The sequence below is a fragment of the Spea bombifrons genome, chromosome 7 (assembly GCF_027358695.1).
Source record: "Spea bombifrons isolate aSpeBom1 chromosome 7, aSpeBom1.2.pri, whole genome shotgun sequence".
Classification (NCBI taxonomy): Eukaryota; Metazoa; Chordata; class Amphibia; order Anura; family Pelobatidae; genus Spea; species Spea bombifrons.
In genome coordinates, this window is record NC_071093.1 from 36,247,233 (window position 1) to 36,262,481 (window position 15,249).

Genomic DNA, 15,249 nt, shown 5'->3' on the forward strand with positions numbered 1-15,249 from the left:
CAAAATTGATTAGAGAGAAATCTTAAAACATGGATTTAGCTCCACGGCAGAGTTTGAAATTAAGACTATAATCCGTGTGAGAATGGACCAGTAACCTGGCCAAGATATATACATTTTTAATGTACTTTTATTGAGTGCAGCTCATTCACTTACATATATTGAAAATAATGGTTTTGCTTTCTGTGAACTCTCATCTTAGCTGGAGCCAGTATTGACATGAAGAATGCTACATTCTCGTGGTCTAGGAATGACCCTCCCTCACTAAAAGAGTAAGATTATTTATTACATGTTTATACCTTAAATTGTTTTATTTTTTTGTTATTTTGTTGGGGGTATGATGACTCCTAGTAACAAATGCCCAAAATTCTGTGTGCAGAGATCCACAATAACAATCGAGAGGTTTGCAAATACACAATGTATGGTTCAATTTAGCCAGTAATATGAAAGTAAATCTGTTTCAAATAAAATAGTGTAAAGCTAGCTGTAATTTTTCAATTTTTCCCAAAACATCATGTTTTTTGAAATTCAATAAAAAAATAAATGAACATCACATAGAAAGGTACTCCATTCTTCAACCCTGCCTGTCTCACATCTTTGAATCAATAATGATGAAGTTATATGAGATATAGATAGATAGAGAGTCTTTTATATCGATGCATTTTTTCAATGTACTTTTTTGTATGATTTTTGTTTTGTATTTTTTTTTCTTTATGCAAACTTTACCAATGAATGTTGTACCAATTCTGCAGAATTAACGTTGCTATCCCAGATGGCTCCTTGGTTGCAGTTGTTGGCCAAGTTGGCTGTGGAAAATCTTCCCTCCTGTCTGCTCTGCTGGGAGAAATGGAGAAGAAAGATGGCTACGTAACTTTAAAGGTATGTTGGAAAAGTCATTCGGATTTCTGGAAAACCTGCTAAATCTTCTTCTTCAGAATTCTTCTTTTCCATATTACTTTGTGAATATTTTAGTACAATGTTTTCCCCCATGCTGAATTAATATTCCCCAATATTGATTTTATTACAGCTTCTAAATACTTGGAGGTTGCATTTCTAGTTAATGGACAGCAAGCCGTAGCTTCTCGGTTTCTGCCGTTCTCTGTTTAGCGTAGACATCTGCTCTCTTCCAGTTCTAATCCCCGAGGGAATGTAAACATGCATAGGATAGATATAAGCGTATCGATCCAGAATGGAAGACAAGACAAACGACGGATTACATTTTGAAGTTGTTACAGCCGGAGAAAAAATAGCAGACTTGCTGAAACTCTAGATTTCTATGTCTTTTCATTGGGTCCTTCACGTCGATTCTAAATGTGGTAATTTAGATTTATCACATCTGTCGTCGCGGACATACTGCGACAGGATGATGAAATAGCGTGAATATTTAGGGTGATTTCCTGAAAAACAGGGTGGAAGCATCCGCAAATGGTTTAGAAAGTTATGTACGCTGCTTACTCCAAACACCCCGGCAATCAGTTGAATTATTATTTCGTTCCCACTCAATATTTTTTAACAGGAAAATAAAAATGTTTCATTTCTCCTTCCGATACGCCGGTGTCTACGCATTCTAGTGTGTTCCGCCATTACTTTTTGTGGTTCTCTGTTGTCAGTGTAGTAATATTATTGCTTTGAATGTTAATGGGGACATGACGACAGCAATGCATTATCACGAGCGGACCCCAGTGCTAAACTGTGGTCTTTTCATTTCACAGGGGTCTGTGGCTTATGTTCCCCAACAAGCCTGGATACAGAATGCATCGCTAAAGGATAATGTCCTGTTTGGACAAGAGAGCAATGAGTCAATGTACAAGAAAGTAATAGAAGCGTGCGCGCTTCTTCCTGACTTAGACATTCTGCCCTCTGGAGACAGGACAGAAATCGGAGAAAAGGTTAGAATATTTCTATATGCCTGGAAATCATACATGGACATGCTGGGTTTTTCTGTAATTAGTTGTGAAAACGGTTCATCGCGTTTCTGTCCTAAAGGTTACTGTTCTGCTCCCTTATAGCTGTATGACGATGCTCGCTCGTTACAGAAAGTCAACTTTTCTTTAAATATTGTTAAATTAATCAGAACGGGCTTGAAAGCCATGCCGGAGTTTAAAAATAAAATATGCTTTAATCTCCAGCAAGTCTTCGAGCCGCATAACCATAGCTGGAGATTCCTGGAGCGTCAGCGGGTACTGATTGTAGCTTCCGCAGTAACTGCTCTTTGAAACGGCCGATAAGAACATTTTATATCCATGAACTGTCAGAAATACGTACTCTGCTTAGCACCAGTGGGCTGGACGGCTGAGAGTGGAACAACCTTAAAAAGCAAAAACATGCTTTGCTCCGGCCCTGCGAGCTAGACTCGCAAAACAGTTTTGTTATAACTTTCCATGACATTTTATAACGAATGCCCCGATATGATAAACATCAATTCTTGATGCTAAATCAGTTCCAACAGATACCATTGTTTGGCTTGATGATAGAAGAAAGATTGTTCTAAAAGTAAATCTGTATTCTCTTGTTTTCCAAGGGCGTGAATCTATCTGGAGGTCAGAAGCAGAGGGTAAGCCTTGCCCGTGCAGTTTATTGTAACAGTGATGTCTACTTGCTCGATGACCCCTTGTCTGCTGTGGATGCTCATGTTGGAAAACACATCTTTGATCATGTTATTGGACCTAAGGGGATTCTTAAGGATAAAGTAAGTCCCTGTTTAATGTACTTTTAAAACTTTAAGGCTTGGGTTTTCATTTTAGAATGACAGATGGTATAAGTGGCAGCCATCTTTCCAAAGGTAGAATTTGTTACTATTGTTTTATATTGCAGAATGCGTACATGGAATATAAATTGAAAGATTACCTCTTAAAAACCAGTAACTTCGGTTGTGTTAAAATAGAAATTCTTCGTGGAGATTTGATTATTTTTATTATTATTTTAGTTTTTATGGCAGCTTCACTTGCTTAATTGTAGTTGAGTGGCAAATGTATGTATACAGAGCTGAGGGTTAGTGTGATCAGTCGTGTGTTATATCGGTCAGACCCAAATGTTTTGGTAGACCCAGGCTTACAATTTACAAATATTTTCGCACCTTCTTCTCATGAACAGACTCGAATTCTTGTAACCCATGGTGTGAGTTATCTGCCACAAATGGACTCCATTATAGTGATGGTTGAAGGGAAAATTACTGAAGTCGGGTCCTATCAAGAACTTTTGAAACAAGATGGAGCATTTGCAGAGTTCCTCCGTACATACGCCAACGCCGAACAAAACACGGAGGAAGGTAATTCGGTTTTGACATGTATTATAAGATCAGAATGCAGGCTGGACATTCTTGCAAGCGCGTAGTTATTGGCAACCAACTGTCTGGCTGTTGAATTATGATCTCCAATGATCCTCGGCTACCAACAGCTTAAGAGTTAGAATCTGATTTAATGTGTCTTCTTTATAACGGGCTTGGAAAGGCTGAATGTACAGAACCCTGTCGTAGTTTAGACATCACTGGTTTTGTGCGTTTCATGGGCAGAAATGTGTCCTCGCCTAATTTGTGATTCTTTGTTTTGTGCTGCCATGACCACAGACAGTACAGAGGTTGAAGAAGAGGAAGGTTTGTGATAACGCATGTCGGTGCCTGATACTTTAATGCATGTAGTTTTTAGGATGTTCTTCTGTTAGTAAATGAATATTTTTTGTATCCCGTGACTGCGTGAAGGTAAAAGCTCAGGAATGTGAGCTAAAATGGATAAGGGCCCAGTGGGGGTTTTTATCAAACAGTTTAGTTACCAATTTTGTTGCAGTTGGCCCGGACACTGATATTATGGAAAGCGCTCTACCAACAGTGTTTGAAGTTACTGACCGTCTTAGAGGCTGCCGTTTCTTTCAGGGATCGGAGAAGAAGGCGTTTTTAATCTACTATTTTAAAAAGTTTGTCAATCTTGTTTCTCGAGTTAACGCATCAGAACATGTTTCTGGGATATCCTTGCAGAGCAGGTGGTTTAATCGGTGCATGTTTTATAGACGCCTAGTCACACAGGAGACTCGCACTGCTGACAGATTAATGCCCCTGACACCCCTACTATACCCCTACTATACTGCTTTAATATACATTCTTCCAAAACTGGGAAAATCAGTTCTATGGAAATCAGGTTTATGATATAATAGACGTATGTATAGGCTAGGCTATATCTTCAAGGTATTTGTTAATGTATCTGCATGCATTTGTTTATCTCAAGCATGGAGTGTAAGAATGCAGGTATTCTGTGCGGCATGTCATGTAACCTTGTTGGTTTTAAACTGATTCTATATTTTTTGCCAAATAAAAGAAAAACCCCTTTTATGAATGAATTCATGAAGACACAACCTCATTAAGCATAGTTATTTCACAATGCATTGGTGATGTACATGGTAATAATAATACATATATGTGTGTGTGTATGTGTGATATATATAATTAATGTACACGCACAGTGCTGATTGTAGGTATCCTGAATGCAACAAGGTTAAATCAAATTTTGTTTTTGTTTTGCCTTCCCTTCACCGCATAGAAACTCCAAGTCCATCTGAAGAGAAGCATCTGGAAAATGGCATCCTATTTAGGGAGAGGAATGAGAAACTCCTCCAGAGGTGAATAAGAAATTAACATATGTTTTGCGGGGGTGTAAGCAATGCATGTTCCTGCCCTGCCTGAACATAGGATAAAGCTGCTGTTCAATAAATTACATTTCAATATTAACACTTTCTTCCATTCGCTGTCAGAATGGAAGAAATGTTCCTGTATGGAAGATGTTCCCTGTGCGCTAGCTCAGGCGCAGCGAGAGAATGATTAGTTTGTACAGAATTCTAAACTCCTGAGTTTTACCTAATTATCATTGCCGCACTTTTTTAAATTTATTACCAATATTTTCTTGCAAGGCTTTGAATGTTTAATGTTTTTTTTGTTTTGAACAGACAACTCAGCACTTCTTCAGAAACAAGCAAGAGTATTCATCAAAACAGCACGGCGGATTTGAAGAAGCCAGGAGCTGAGAAAGAAGACTGGAAGCTGACGGAAGCAGACAAAGCAAAAACCGGAAGCGTGAGTTTATCTCGAAATTTGTACACTTGGGGCTTTTGCCCCTTTTTAAATGGAACAGAACACCATTCTTACTTTATTGATGGCTTTCTGTGTCTCGAATGTGTTTTTTTTCTCTCAAGGGGAGGGGTGCATTCAGGCCAGCCTCATACCCAACGCATAGTCAAACCAGCAAGTAGTCTTTAAAATAAATAATCTCTGTACATGAACTATGCATTATGGTGGACTATCTCTCAAGGCTGACCCTTCGTAATGCACAGTGAAGATAGGGAGTTGGATGGTTCAGTGAATATGCGCTTGTCTGGATCATTCCGTATATATAATCAGTTGTGCCTTAGTGGAAGTGGTTAATTTTTTGATGGGTATAGTTTTTATACATTTCTTATTTCTTTTTATGATGCTTTTCTGTGAGTTTTATCCTAATGCCTGATTAAAACTTTTTTTTTTTTTTTTTTTTTTTAACCAGGTCAAGTTTACAGTGTTCTGGGAATACATGAAGGCTATTGGACTCATCCTCTCTTTCATTAGTATCATCCTGTTTTTGTGCAACCACATGTCCTCATTGGCCTCCAATTACTGGCTCAGTCTGTGGACCGATGACAAGGTCATTAATGGAACCCAACAAAACACAAAAATGAGACTCTCTGTTTACGGCGCACTGGGAATGTCACAAGGTTTGCCCAAAAACAATTATTTTCTAATGATTTGCAATAATAGCGCATCACATGTCCACCGAAACCGATGCTTGATCTCGGCTTTTATACTTAACACGTAAATAACTTATAATTATTACATCCTAATTGGTAACTACAGGAAACCGGTTGATTCATTTGGTGTTATTGAAGTTCTAAGTTCAACACCATTTGCTGATTCAATAAAATAATTGCATCCCTTATAACTCAAGTACAGTAAGCACTGGCCAGTGCGTAAATTACACCCAGTGTACGGGTGGCACCAGAATTCCCACGTTGCCCAATATATTGTGAACGTACACAATTTTTATGTCGTTTATCGGAATGTGTTAAATGCTTTACAACTTCACAGAAGGCAATTAAGTAATTGGGAATTTTATACCTTCATTATCTTCATATACCCTTAATACTCCAGGGTGGCACTTTACATCTACTTGTCGGTGACATATGGAAATTAAAATTATCTGGGGAAAATGTCGTCACCTCACTTTCCCCCACAAGAACAGTCTTGGGACATTCCTTGGGGTGTTCATTGCGAGTGATCTGCGCAAACCGTTCATTCTTATCATTTTCTCCATGTTCCAGGTATTGCTGTTTTCGGATATTCCACCACCGTGTCTTTAGGAGGGATTCTTGCATCCCGGTATCTCCACATGGACCTGCTACATAATGTCCTCCGCTTTCCCATGAGCTTTTTTGAGCGGACTCCCAGTGGGAACCTGGTGAATCGATTCTCAAAGGAGATAGACACCATTGATTCTATGATTCCTCAGATTATTAAGATGTTCATGGGATCCTTATTCAATGTTATCGGAGCTTGCGTAGTAATTCTCATCGCAACGCCTATTGTAGCTGTCATTATCCCACCACTGGGCTTAATTTACTTCTTTGTACAGGTAAGAGAATAATCTTGTGAATAATTTAATAAAATGACTGAATAATGCAGACTCCGTTCAAATACAGAACCTTTATTTGCTGCAAAAGCCGCATTTACTGTCATTTTACAAATATCCTACATTCTGCTACTCTTAATGCTAAAGAAACTGAAGTAATGTCTTTTTGGGTTTAAAACAAGCAATTTATATATTACAGGGAAGGTACCTTTTTGTCTGCAGTTCTTAGCTCTTTTGTTATTTTTGGAACTGATCTGACCCACCAAATTATTGCCTGACTTCTGCACTAGCTATGAAATGCTGATCCATAGTGTTAAGAGGTCACTTGGTAGATATGTTTTTAATGAGTGATTTTATCTAGTAGCTAGCCTACAGTAAACTTTGCAGATTTGCTGTATAAAATGTATCATTTTATAGACCTGTTTTGTTTTGTTTTAACTTTAGAGGTTTTATGTGGCTACGTCGCGGCAGCTGAAACGACTGGAGTCCGTGAGCCGTTCCCCTGTATATTCCCATTTCAATGAGACTCTTCTAGGAGCCAGCGTTATCCGTGCATTCGGGGAACAGAAACAATTCATAACGATCAGTGACTCGCGAGTGGATGAGAATCAAAGAGCTTACTACCCCAGCATTGTCTCAAACAGGTATCTTCCGGAACAAGCGTGTTGCGTCTTCTGTTCTTCTTGTGTATAAAGTATCCTGTTTCAGGGGTGTGCTGTTTGCCGTCGAGTGACATTGGTGTGGTTGTCCATGTGTTTATTCCCAGGTGGTTGGCCATTAGACTGGAGTTTGTCGGGAACTGCATAGTGCTCTTCGCCTCCTTATTCGCTGTGATCTCCAGGTATACGCTGAGCCCTGGATTGGTTGGCCTCTCCATCTCCTATGCTCTGCAGGTAAGCTCACTACACCACCTTTATGTTTGATCAGTTTTTTTTTTTGTAGTAAACTTTTTTACATCCTTGCTAAATGTATTATGTGGTTTGGTAATTTAACATTCCTTAACCAGGAAAAAAAAAATATTAAAGGGAGAGTATCAGTCTATAGTGACACCCCCACTATAGAAGAATGCTTACTTACTAGAGTACTAAAGTACTCTTACCTGCCTCAGAAGGTGCGTTCCATCTGCAGCGTCTGCACCTTTTTCTCCACCAGCCAGCTGTTTTAGCCACTGATCCGCGTCCAGGAAAGCGATCCCATTGAAATCATGGAAGGCCTTTCCACGCATGCTCACTGGGGGCCGAGCAGACCTATGGATGCAGCATTCACCACAGCTGGCTGGATGTGAGCATATAATGCGCAGGAAGGTGTGTTCGGCTGAACACATCGCCTGCAGGGCATCTGTCTGCCGGGTGTAGAAAGGTACACGTGTATTTAGAGAGATTCTGCGTCCCCCCCCCCCCAAGCATTTGCAAATATTGTTACGGTTTGTGTAGCTCTAGTACAAATAAATCAGAATTCCTTGCCGCGACTATTTGGAATGATTACAAGTACCAAAGATGCCTGCCGGTTACACAAATTGTGCAAGAAAAGCAAAGTTACTGGAGTGTTTTAAGCAGCTGTTGTAATATCTGTTATTTAACAAACCAATTAGCCTCATCCACACGTAAACCGTCTGTGTTCTGTTTGGCATTTATTCATTCAATATATAATTCACACAATTAATTATGACCTATTTGGCCTATTGCTAGAGAAATACTCCTTTATATAAGAAACAAGGAATAAGACTCTTCTTGTGATATCATCTTAAACCGTTTTATAATTCGCTCCCAGTCATTCAGCAGAGTTTCCAAATCGTGAAGCCCCTTCTTGCTACTATTTCTGCCTGCAGATGTATACAGAAGCCGTTTGAACGGAGGCGCTGCGGATTGTCATCTAAAATCCTTTTCACGTCATGTTCATAATCCACAACTTTCCCTGCAAAACTCTTTTGGTTACACTGTTTATACACAAGGCTGTTTTTAGCTGTAGTGAAGAATGTGTGCGATGTCTACCCTGGCAGGGTCTGCTTTATAAAGCTATAATCCTGTTCTTCTAAATAGACATCCATTTACAAAAACAGCACATTCCAATTAGACTCGCATCCTGAATGCAGAGTCCAAATTATGCATGAAATCCTTATAAAGTAATGCATCTCAGAATATATTATAAGATATATATCCATCATATTTCCTGATGTGGTGGCCGTGTAGGTTTCCAGGTTGCATGCACTAAAACTTTAGCTTTAAAACCAGTTGGAATTAAGCTAAAGTGGGTCTGTCACTCCCCCCCATCTAACATTTTATGGTTTAGCATACATGATCAACCTACAGATTTCTTATCTGCCTATAAATCTCTACAATCCTGGTTTTTGTGGACCCAGGAGCTGTAAAATCAATTGAGGTCCAACTTTGCCTCCTCATGACAGTAGTGTCTCGCTTCTCCTGCTCCCGCGTCTGGGGCCAGCACGGCCTCTTGCCTTATGTCTTCCTGTTAAAAGTAATATATTCTAGGATATAACTGATCATTCAGACGTATGTACTTGCTAACAGTGTGTGCCAATCTTTATCTCCCAGGTCACTACGTACCTCAACTGGCTGGTCCGGATGTCTTCAGAACTGGAAACCAATATTGTTGCAGTGGAGAGAGTAAAGGAGTATTCTGACCTGGAGCAAGAAGTAAGTGTCGGTTATTACTACGTGGCATTCCGATTCCTGTAATGATTCCACCACAAACCTGGGCTTTTGTCTGCTCGGCATTACCCTCTCCACTCTATAGGGAATCCCTTTTTCATTCTCTAGGAGTTTGCTCATGCTGTCGGGTGATAATTTGAGTGTCAATACCGTGCAATAAATTACACTCCCCTCTGGCATTAACAAGTTATGGTGGATTTCCTCATCCTCCTCCTTGTTTGGGATTCCTCCATTTGGTTATGGAATTATATGGTTCTGAAATCGCTTCTGGCACACAAGCCACCAAAATGGTGTTTTGAAAGTGACGTAAGGTTGAGTTTTCTGATTAACCCTTTACTTCTTCCTGTTGTCTTTTGATGTATAGATTTGCCTGCAATTGTTGGCACAAAGAGCAGATTCTTATATCGTCTACTCGTGCTATAGACTTGTCTTAGGCAATAAATCCTCTTAAAGCAACCTCCTATGGCAGGGGCGTCCAACCTTCGGCCCTCCAGCTGCTGTAGGACTACATCTCCCATCCTCCTCAGCCAGCCCCTTAGCTGAAAGAGCATTATGGGAGATGTAGTCCTGCAGCAGCTGGAGGGCCACAGGTTGGACGCCCCTGTCCTATGGGAACAGTTCTGTAATTGTTATATGAGAACTTAAAGGCAAATGCACACCCTGGGCCGATACAGGCTATCCTGGTGACTCGGACTGTATTGGAAGTCCTTTCCGACAAAAGCTGGCAGACCCCATAGAAAGACCATGCGAGCCTAGAAGTGCTGCCTGGTACAGGCCTACATTTTACTCTTTTATATTGAATTGCTATAAAAATGTAAAAATATGTGAAAAGGGGCTGTATAATAAGTTGTTGGTCTCTCTGTGGATTACTGTTTCAGAGCAACTTGGAGTATGCTGAAAACCTGTGTGTGACGGTGTGCCGGTGCATGCTATAAAAAATGATCATGCCTGCACTAGAACAGGGCAGTAGAGAAATGTGATCGGGATGCATGAGCCATAATAGGATAACCCAAATGTGTATCTAAACCGATGCAATCTCATGTTAACATGCATGATTTCGGACCTTTTGAACACCTGTATGTAAGATTTGAATTTCTATGTACTAAGGAAGGTCTTAATTCTCAATTTGTAATTCTCTTTAGGCTCCTTGGACCATTCAGCAGGCAGCGCCTGAAAACAGCTGGCCTAAAGAAGGAAAAATAGAGTTTAGAAACTTCTGCTTGCGTTACCGCGAAGATCTGGACCTTGCACTCAAAAACATCAATGCTACTATACACGGAGGAGAGAAGGTAAACTAAAACCCCAGACCGCATCGAAGCGTGATGATACTTGTGAAATACATTAAATGCACCAGTTAGATCTTATGCCGTGTATGTTAATCACTGGCAGGCGGTTAAAGCTGCCAGTATATTACTTTATTGCCGCACATATAAATGTAATTCTTCCAGAATCAGACCTTAATCAGCCCCTGATCTTATATTAGATTTAGGAACGCGTTATGCCCATCTCATGCATGTTTAAATTCCCTCACGGTATTAGCCTCTACCACTTCTGATGGGAGGCTGTTCCTTTTATCTACCACCCTCTCGGTAAAGTAAAACCTAAATGTTTTTATTACCTTAGTTTTAAACATATTTTAATTGACGTTTTCACCTTCAGAATATGTAGTACAGTTTATCTTGCCCTTTTCCAGGGTTGTTATCTGGCAAACAAGTATGGCTGTGGTTCTCCAGCGTACAAGTAACTATTCATAGAATGTATATTCTTGTATATTGTACGGTATAGAGAATGAATGCATATCATTTTTATCATAAATGAGCTTCTAATATACAGGTTATAGGAAAATGTTTTATTTTAAATATTTTTCTCTTCCGTGAAGGTCGGAATTGTCGGCAGAACTGGAGCCGGCAAATCATCTCTCACACTTGGATTGTTTCGCATTAATGAATCGGCTGGAGGAGAGATTGTAATAGATGGATATAACATTGCCGATATTGGGCTTCATGACCTCCGTTTTAAGATTACAATTATCCCGCAGGTATGTTTTTTTTTTTTGTTTTTTTAATTTTGTAGTTCGTTCCTTTCTGATTAATTTTCATTCAAGATGTTAGATTTCTGAAGCATCGCCGAGAACGGTGTAGGAGCCGTGTTTATCTCTCATACGACACAAGCCACTTTTCTGGGCTGTCGTACAGTGCGTCCTGCTTGGGACAAGCAGATTGTTCTCTCTTCTAATATTAAGCCCTCCTTTAGGATCCGGTTTTGTTTTCTGGTTCCCTGCGGATGAATCTTGACCCCTTTGAGAAGTACACCGATGAAGAGATCTGGTCTGCATTAGAACTCGCCCACCTAAAGAACTTTGTCTCTGGTCTCCCTGACAAGCTCAATCACGAGTGTGCAGAAGGAGGAGAAAACCTCAGGTCTGGTGTCCCACAAATATTTTTTAATACTAATATAACAACATGTTTGTAGCCAGCTGTAAATTAGCCTTTTGTATGTGTTTAAGCTCTAGTCTGCTTTTAAAATAACATCACAAGTTAAACTCTCCTGGGAATTCACCGGTCTGTCTACAGGGGTGTTCAGCTCTAGTCTTTGTGGGGAACAGACACGCCAGCACCCACGGATATATTTAAACAATTGCTTTCACCATATTTATTATATGCCTTACTACACGTGAAATATGCTAACGTGTCCATCGTTTGACAGCATTGGCCAGAGGCAGCTGGTGTGCTTGGCTCGAGCGCTGCTTCGCAAGACAAAAATCCTTGTGTTGGATGAAGCCACGGCGGCCGTAGACTTGGAGACCGACGGTCTCATCCAGTCAACCATCAGAAAAGAATTTGAAGACTGCACAGTTATAACAATCGCTCACCGCCTAAACACCATCATGGATTACACTAGGTATAAAGACTATAATTTTATATTAAATGGTCATTTTTCGCAGTTCTAAAATCTGAATATTGTATGCCCTGAGCAATCTACAATACGTCATTTACTGATTGGAATTTTCTCTTGTAGGGTGATTGTCCTGGATAAAGGTCAGATTGTAGAATTTGATTCTCCAAACAGCCTCCTTCAGAAGAAAGGCATTTTCTATAACATGGCAAAAGATTCTGGCTTAGTTTGAGATTCCAGCTGCTGTTATTTCAAGGAATGCACTTTCCCAAGAAGACATCTTGCTGGACAGCCGCTTTGCCGGACCGCGTTCATGATCAAACTACACTTCACTACCAGATCCAGATACGCAGAACCATTTTCTTTCTTGTAGGTTTGATATTTTGCTGACTTGACATTAGGCTGCCGAGATTGGCAGTCACCTAAAAAACATATGACTTGTTGCTGTTGCATAAAGTTCTAATTTATGCTTGTATGTTGATTTCGAATGTACGTTGCTATATGGTGGCATTTAAAGATGGAACCAAATCAGGGGTTCTAGTTGGTTTTTATCAGCCATGACCAGAGCCGGATGATTGTCCGCAGTTTATGTGATGCATCTACTTGTATATTGTCAGGTTATTTAAATAAGCTAAAGGCTGAATTGCTAGAACATATACCATAGCACTTGATTATTTATATTTAGTGTTTCGCCTTTTATGAACCAGGCACACATCAAACTATGCAGCAATGGTTAGCGTTTTTCATTTTTACTTCTGCAGTTAATTTAATCTTAAATCTAGCCGGGGAAGCTATTGTAGTGTGCAGAGATCTCCTTTATGGAGTAAAAAGTAACAACTGAAAGGCATTTCAAGCTGACTTGCTCAAATGTCATCCTCTTGTCTAAGCTACATTCTACTCTAACCCATTCTCTAAAATGATTTGTGCTCCGGGCAAAAACCATCGCAACTTTGTATTGAATATATTAAGGGAAATGAGCACGTGTGCTGATATACAAGCTATTATCCAAGGAAGCCTTTTGTATTTGCACATTTCACTTCTTGGTGTGGAGTGCCAAGAAATGTATCTTGCCAAACCTGCTGGGGAGTCAACACGAGTAACTAATACCTTGCAAGTTCAGCACGTTCTTGTAGGGATGTGAAAATTGCCTATAACTAAATACGTTTTATATATTTAGCTTTGAGAAAAACATGATAGAACAAAATATATATTAAATATATATTATTAAATATAATATATATTAATAATACATATGGCAGTCATTCGAAAGGCTAGAATCCCGGCTACAACAAAGCATGGATCTGACCTGATGGATATATTTAAATATACGTCCAAAGCCCTTAAAAGTCCCGGAGACATTATGGCACTTGACATACTCTGTACCATAACACAAGTTCTTTAAGCTCTTCCATTAAATCGTTTTCTTTCTGTTCCTATCAAGCAATACTTCATTTTCCATACAAGGGCTGACTTAAACAACAACAGGCATAGAGACAATGTACTGTTTTGCATTAAGTATTCTTGCTGGAAACTTTTTTTTTCTTGTGATCCTGACACCCACATTTGTCGTAATCCTCAGGAACTTAGAGAAAATATCTTTCACTTTTTGTTAGATTTAGATTTCGTTAGATTTGTGTTAGGTTCTCCAGCAGTGTTATCTGCCATGCTATTCTCATATTGCTTTTTTTCTACCTAGATAATAGGCGTTAATTTAATGTCAGTCATGTTGAAAGAAAGAAAACCCGATTTCAGTCTGCTGTCCTAAATTAGCTTTTTCATCTCAAATTGAATGTTAACCTTTTGTGCGGAGTTTTAAATCGTTCAAGCTTTAATGGTGCAAACCTGACTATTCACTACATCAGGTTCTAATACTTCTAGAAATCGGTGTGTTCGATAAATCCATACTGCAGAATAGTATTATCAGGTGAAGGCGAAGAAAGCGAATACAATATCTTTAAGACAATGAATGTACTAAGCGTGACATTTGGTGCGTCCCGTTAACTCTTACAGCTCAGATCTCTACTCGGCCGTAATGGGTCCTTTTTATCTTGACACCCGGCGCTCAGAGGTTCTTCCCTTTGCTACCAAGTAGCGTTGCACTTTTGTACTGGAAAATGTTTAAATGCCTATATATTTTCAGAACTTATTTCAAGGCACCAGCACACTTAGACTGTGGAGCTCTTATTTTCGGACCATTAATCAAAGGGATACTGCTGCAGGATGAGTATCCGGAAGACAGCGCTTTATCTAGAAATCTGCAGCACTCTATGTATTTATGTTTGTATGTTTATATTTATATATCTAATTGTTTCTATTAGAATTCTATTCTCGTATATAATAGACACTTAATGTATCAAAAAATAAACATGGCATACTTCACAATGATCTGGCAAGTGAACTCCAGGCTCCTTCAGGTGCTTAAGCACAAGCCAGTCTGGTCCTTGGGAGCCGCACGGGCATCGATTCACTAAGCATTGAGATGAGGGGAAATAAGCTTCAATAGGGCGTCATTGTGAAAGAAACCTTACTGGCGTAGCTGTTCATTATATGCAGTTAATACGGAGAGATGAATAAACAGGGTTTTTTTTCTGACTTTATTCCAAAGCACAATAGTCGGCCAACGTCTCAGTGGTTGATGTACATGTGCCAAAACCCCAATATACAGGCCCATAATGTCCTTCTTTGCTACCACAACGGTGGGTGAGAATACAAATTTAGTATTTATTCCTAGAGAACTTCATCCGATTCCCATTTAGGATGCCAAAGATCGTGAAACTTGTCAGTGGCTTTGGGAGTCATTTTTTTTAGGTAAATATAATTGGTATCTGTCCATTTTGGCCCCCTGGAGATTTGACCTTTTTAATTGTCAGATGATTGATCATCTATTAATATGCAATCCAGAATTTTCTTTGAGAGAGACGCCAGGGTACTGGAACATGTTTCATTTCACAGAAACAAAATGGAAATATCTTACGGACTGTTAAGGACTGCCAGATCTCATAAAGCATTAGTCCAGCTCGTTTATATTTGTAAAGATTGGACTAGTA

The 15,249-nt window shown here is 39.5% G+C and overlaps 1 protein-coding gene across 2 annotated transcripts in view; it reads left to right on the forward strand.

Annotated features, from left to right (window-relative positions):
* The window catches only part of ABCC1 (ATP binding cassette subfamily C member 1), a 40,114-nt gene extending 27,258 nt beyond the window's left edge, over positions 1–12,856 (forward strand). The window contains exons 15-32 of one of the 2 annotated variants that reach the window (XM_053471213.1): positions 200–269; positions 750–876; positions 1,710–1,886; positions 2,519–2,686; positions 3,091–3,265; positions 3,563–3,589; positions 4,527–4,605; positions 4,930–5,056; positions 5,520–5,727; positions 6,331–6,641; positions 7,083–7,282; positions 7,405–7,531; positions 9,191–9,292; positions 10,450–10,596; positions 11,187–11,345; positions 11,561–11,727; positions 12,014–12,208; positions 12,326–12,856. In XM_053471213.1, coding sequence (XP_053327188.1) covers positions 200–269; positions 750–876; positions 1,710–1,886; positions 2,519–2,686; positions 3,091–3,265; positions 3,563–3,589; positions 4,527–4,605; positions 4,930–5,056; positions 5,520–5,727; positions 6,331–6,641; positions 7,083–7,282; positions 7,405–7,531; positions 9,191–9,292; positions 10,450–10,596; positions 11,187–11,345; positions 11,561–11,727; positions 12,014–12,208; positions 12,326–12,434 — 2,675 coding nt within the window. In that variant the 3' untranslated portion in view covers positions 12,435–12,856. The remainder of the gene's footprint in view (positions 1–199; positions 270–749; positions 877–1,709; positions 1,887–2,518; positions 2,687–3,090; positions 3,266–3,562; positions 3,590–4,526; positions 4,606–4,929; positions 5,057–5,519; positions 5,728–6,330; positions 6,642–7,082; positions 7,283–7,404; positions 7,532–9,190; positions 9,293–10,449; positions 10,597–11,186; positions 11,346–11,560; positions 11,728–12,013; positions 12,209–12,325) is intronic. The other variant, XM_053471214.1, reaches the window with a different exon arrangement.
* Positions 12,857–15,249: the final 2,393 nt, after the last annotated feature.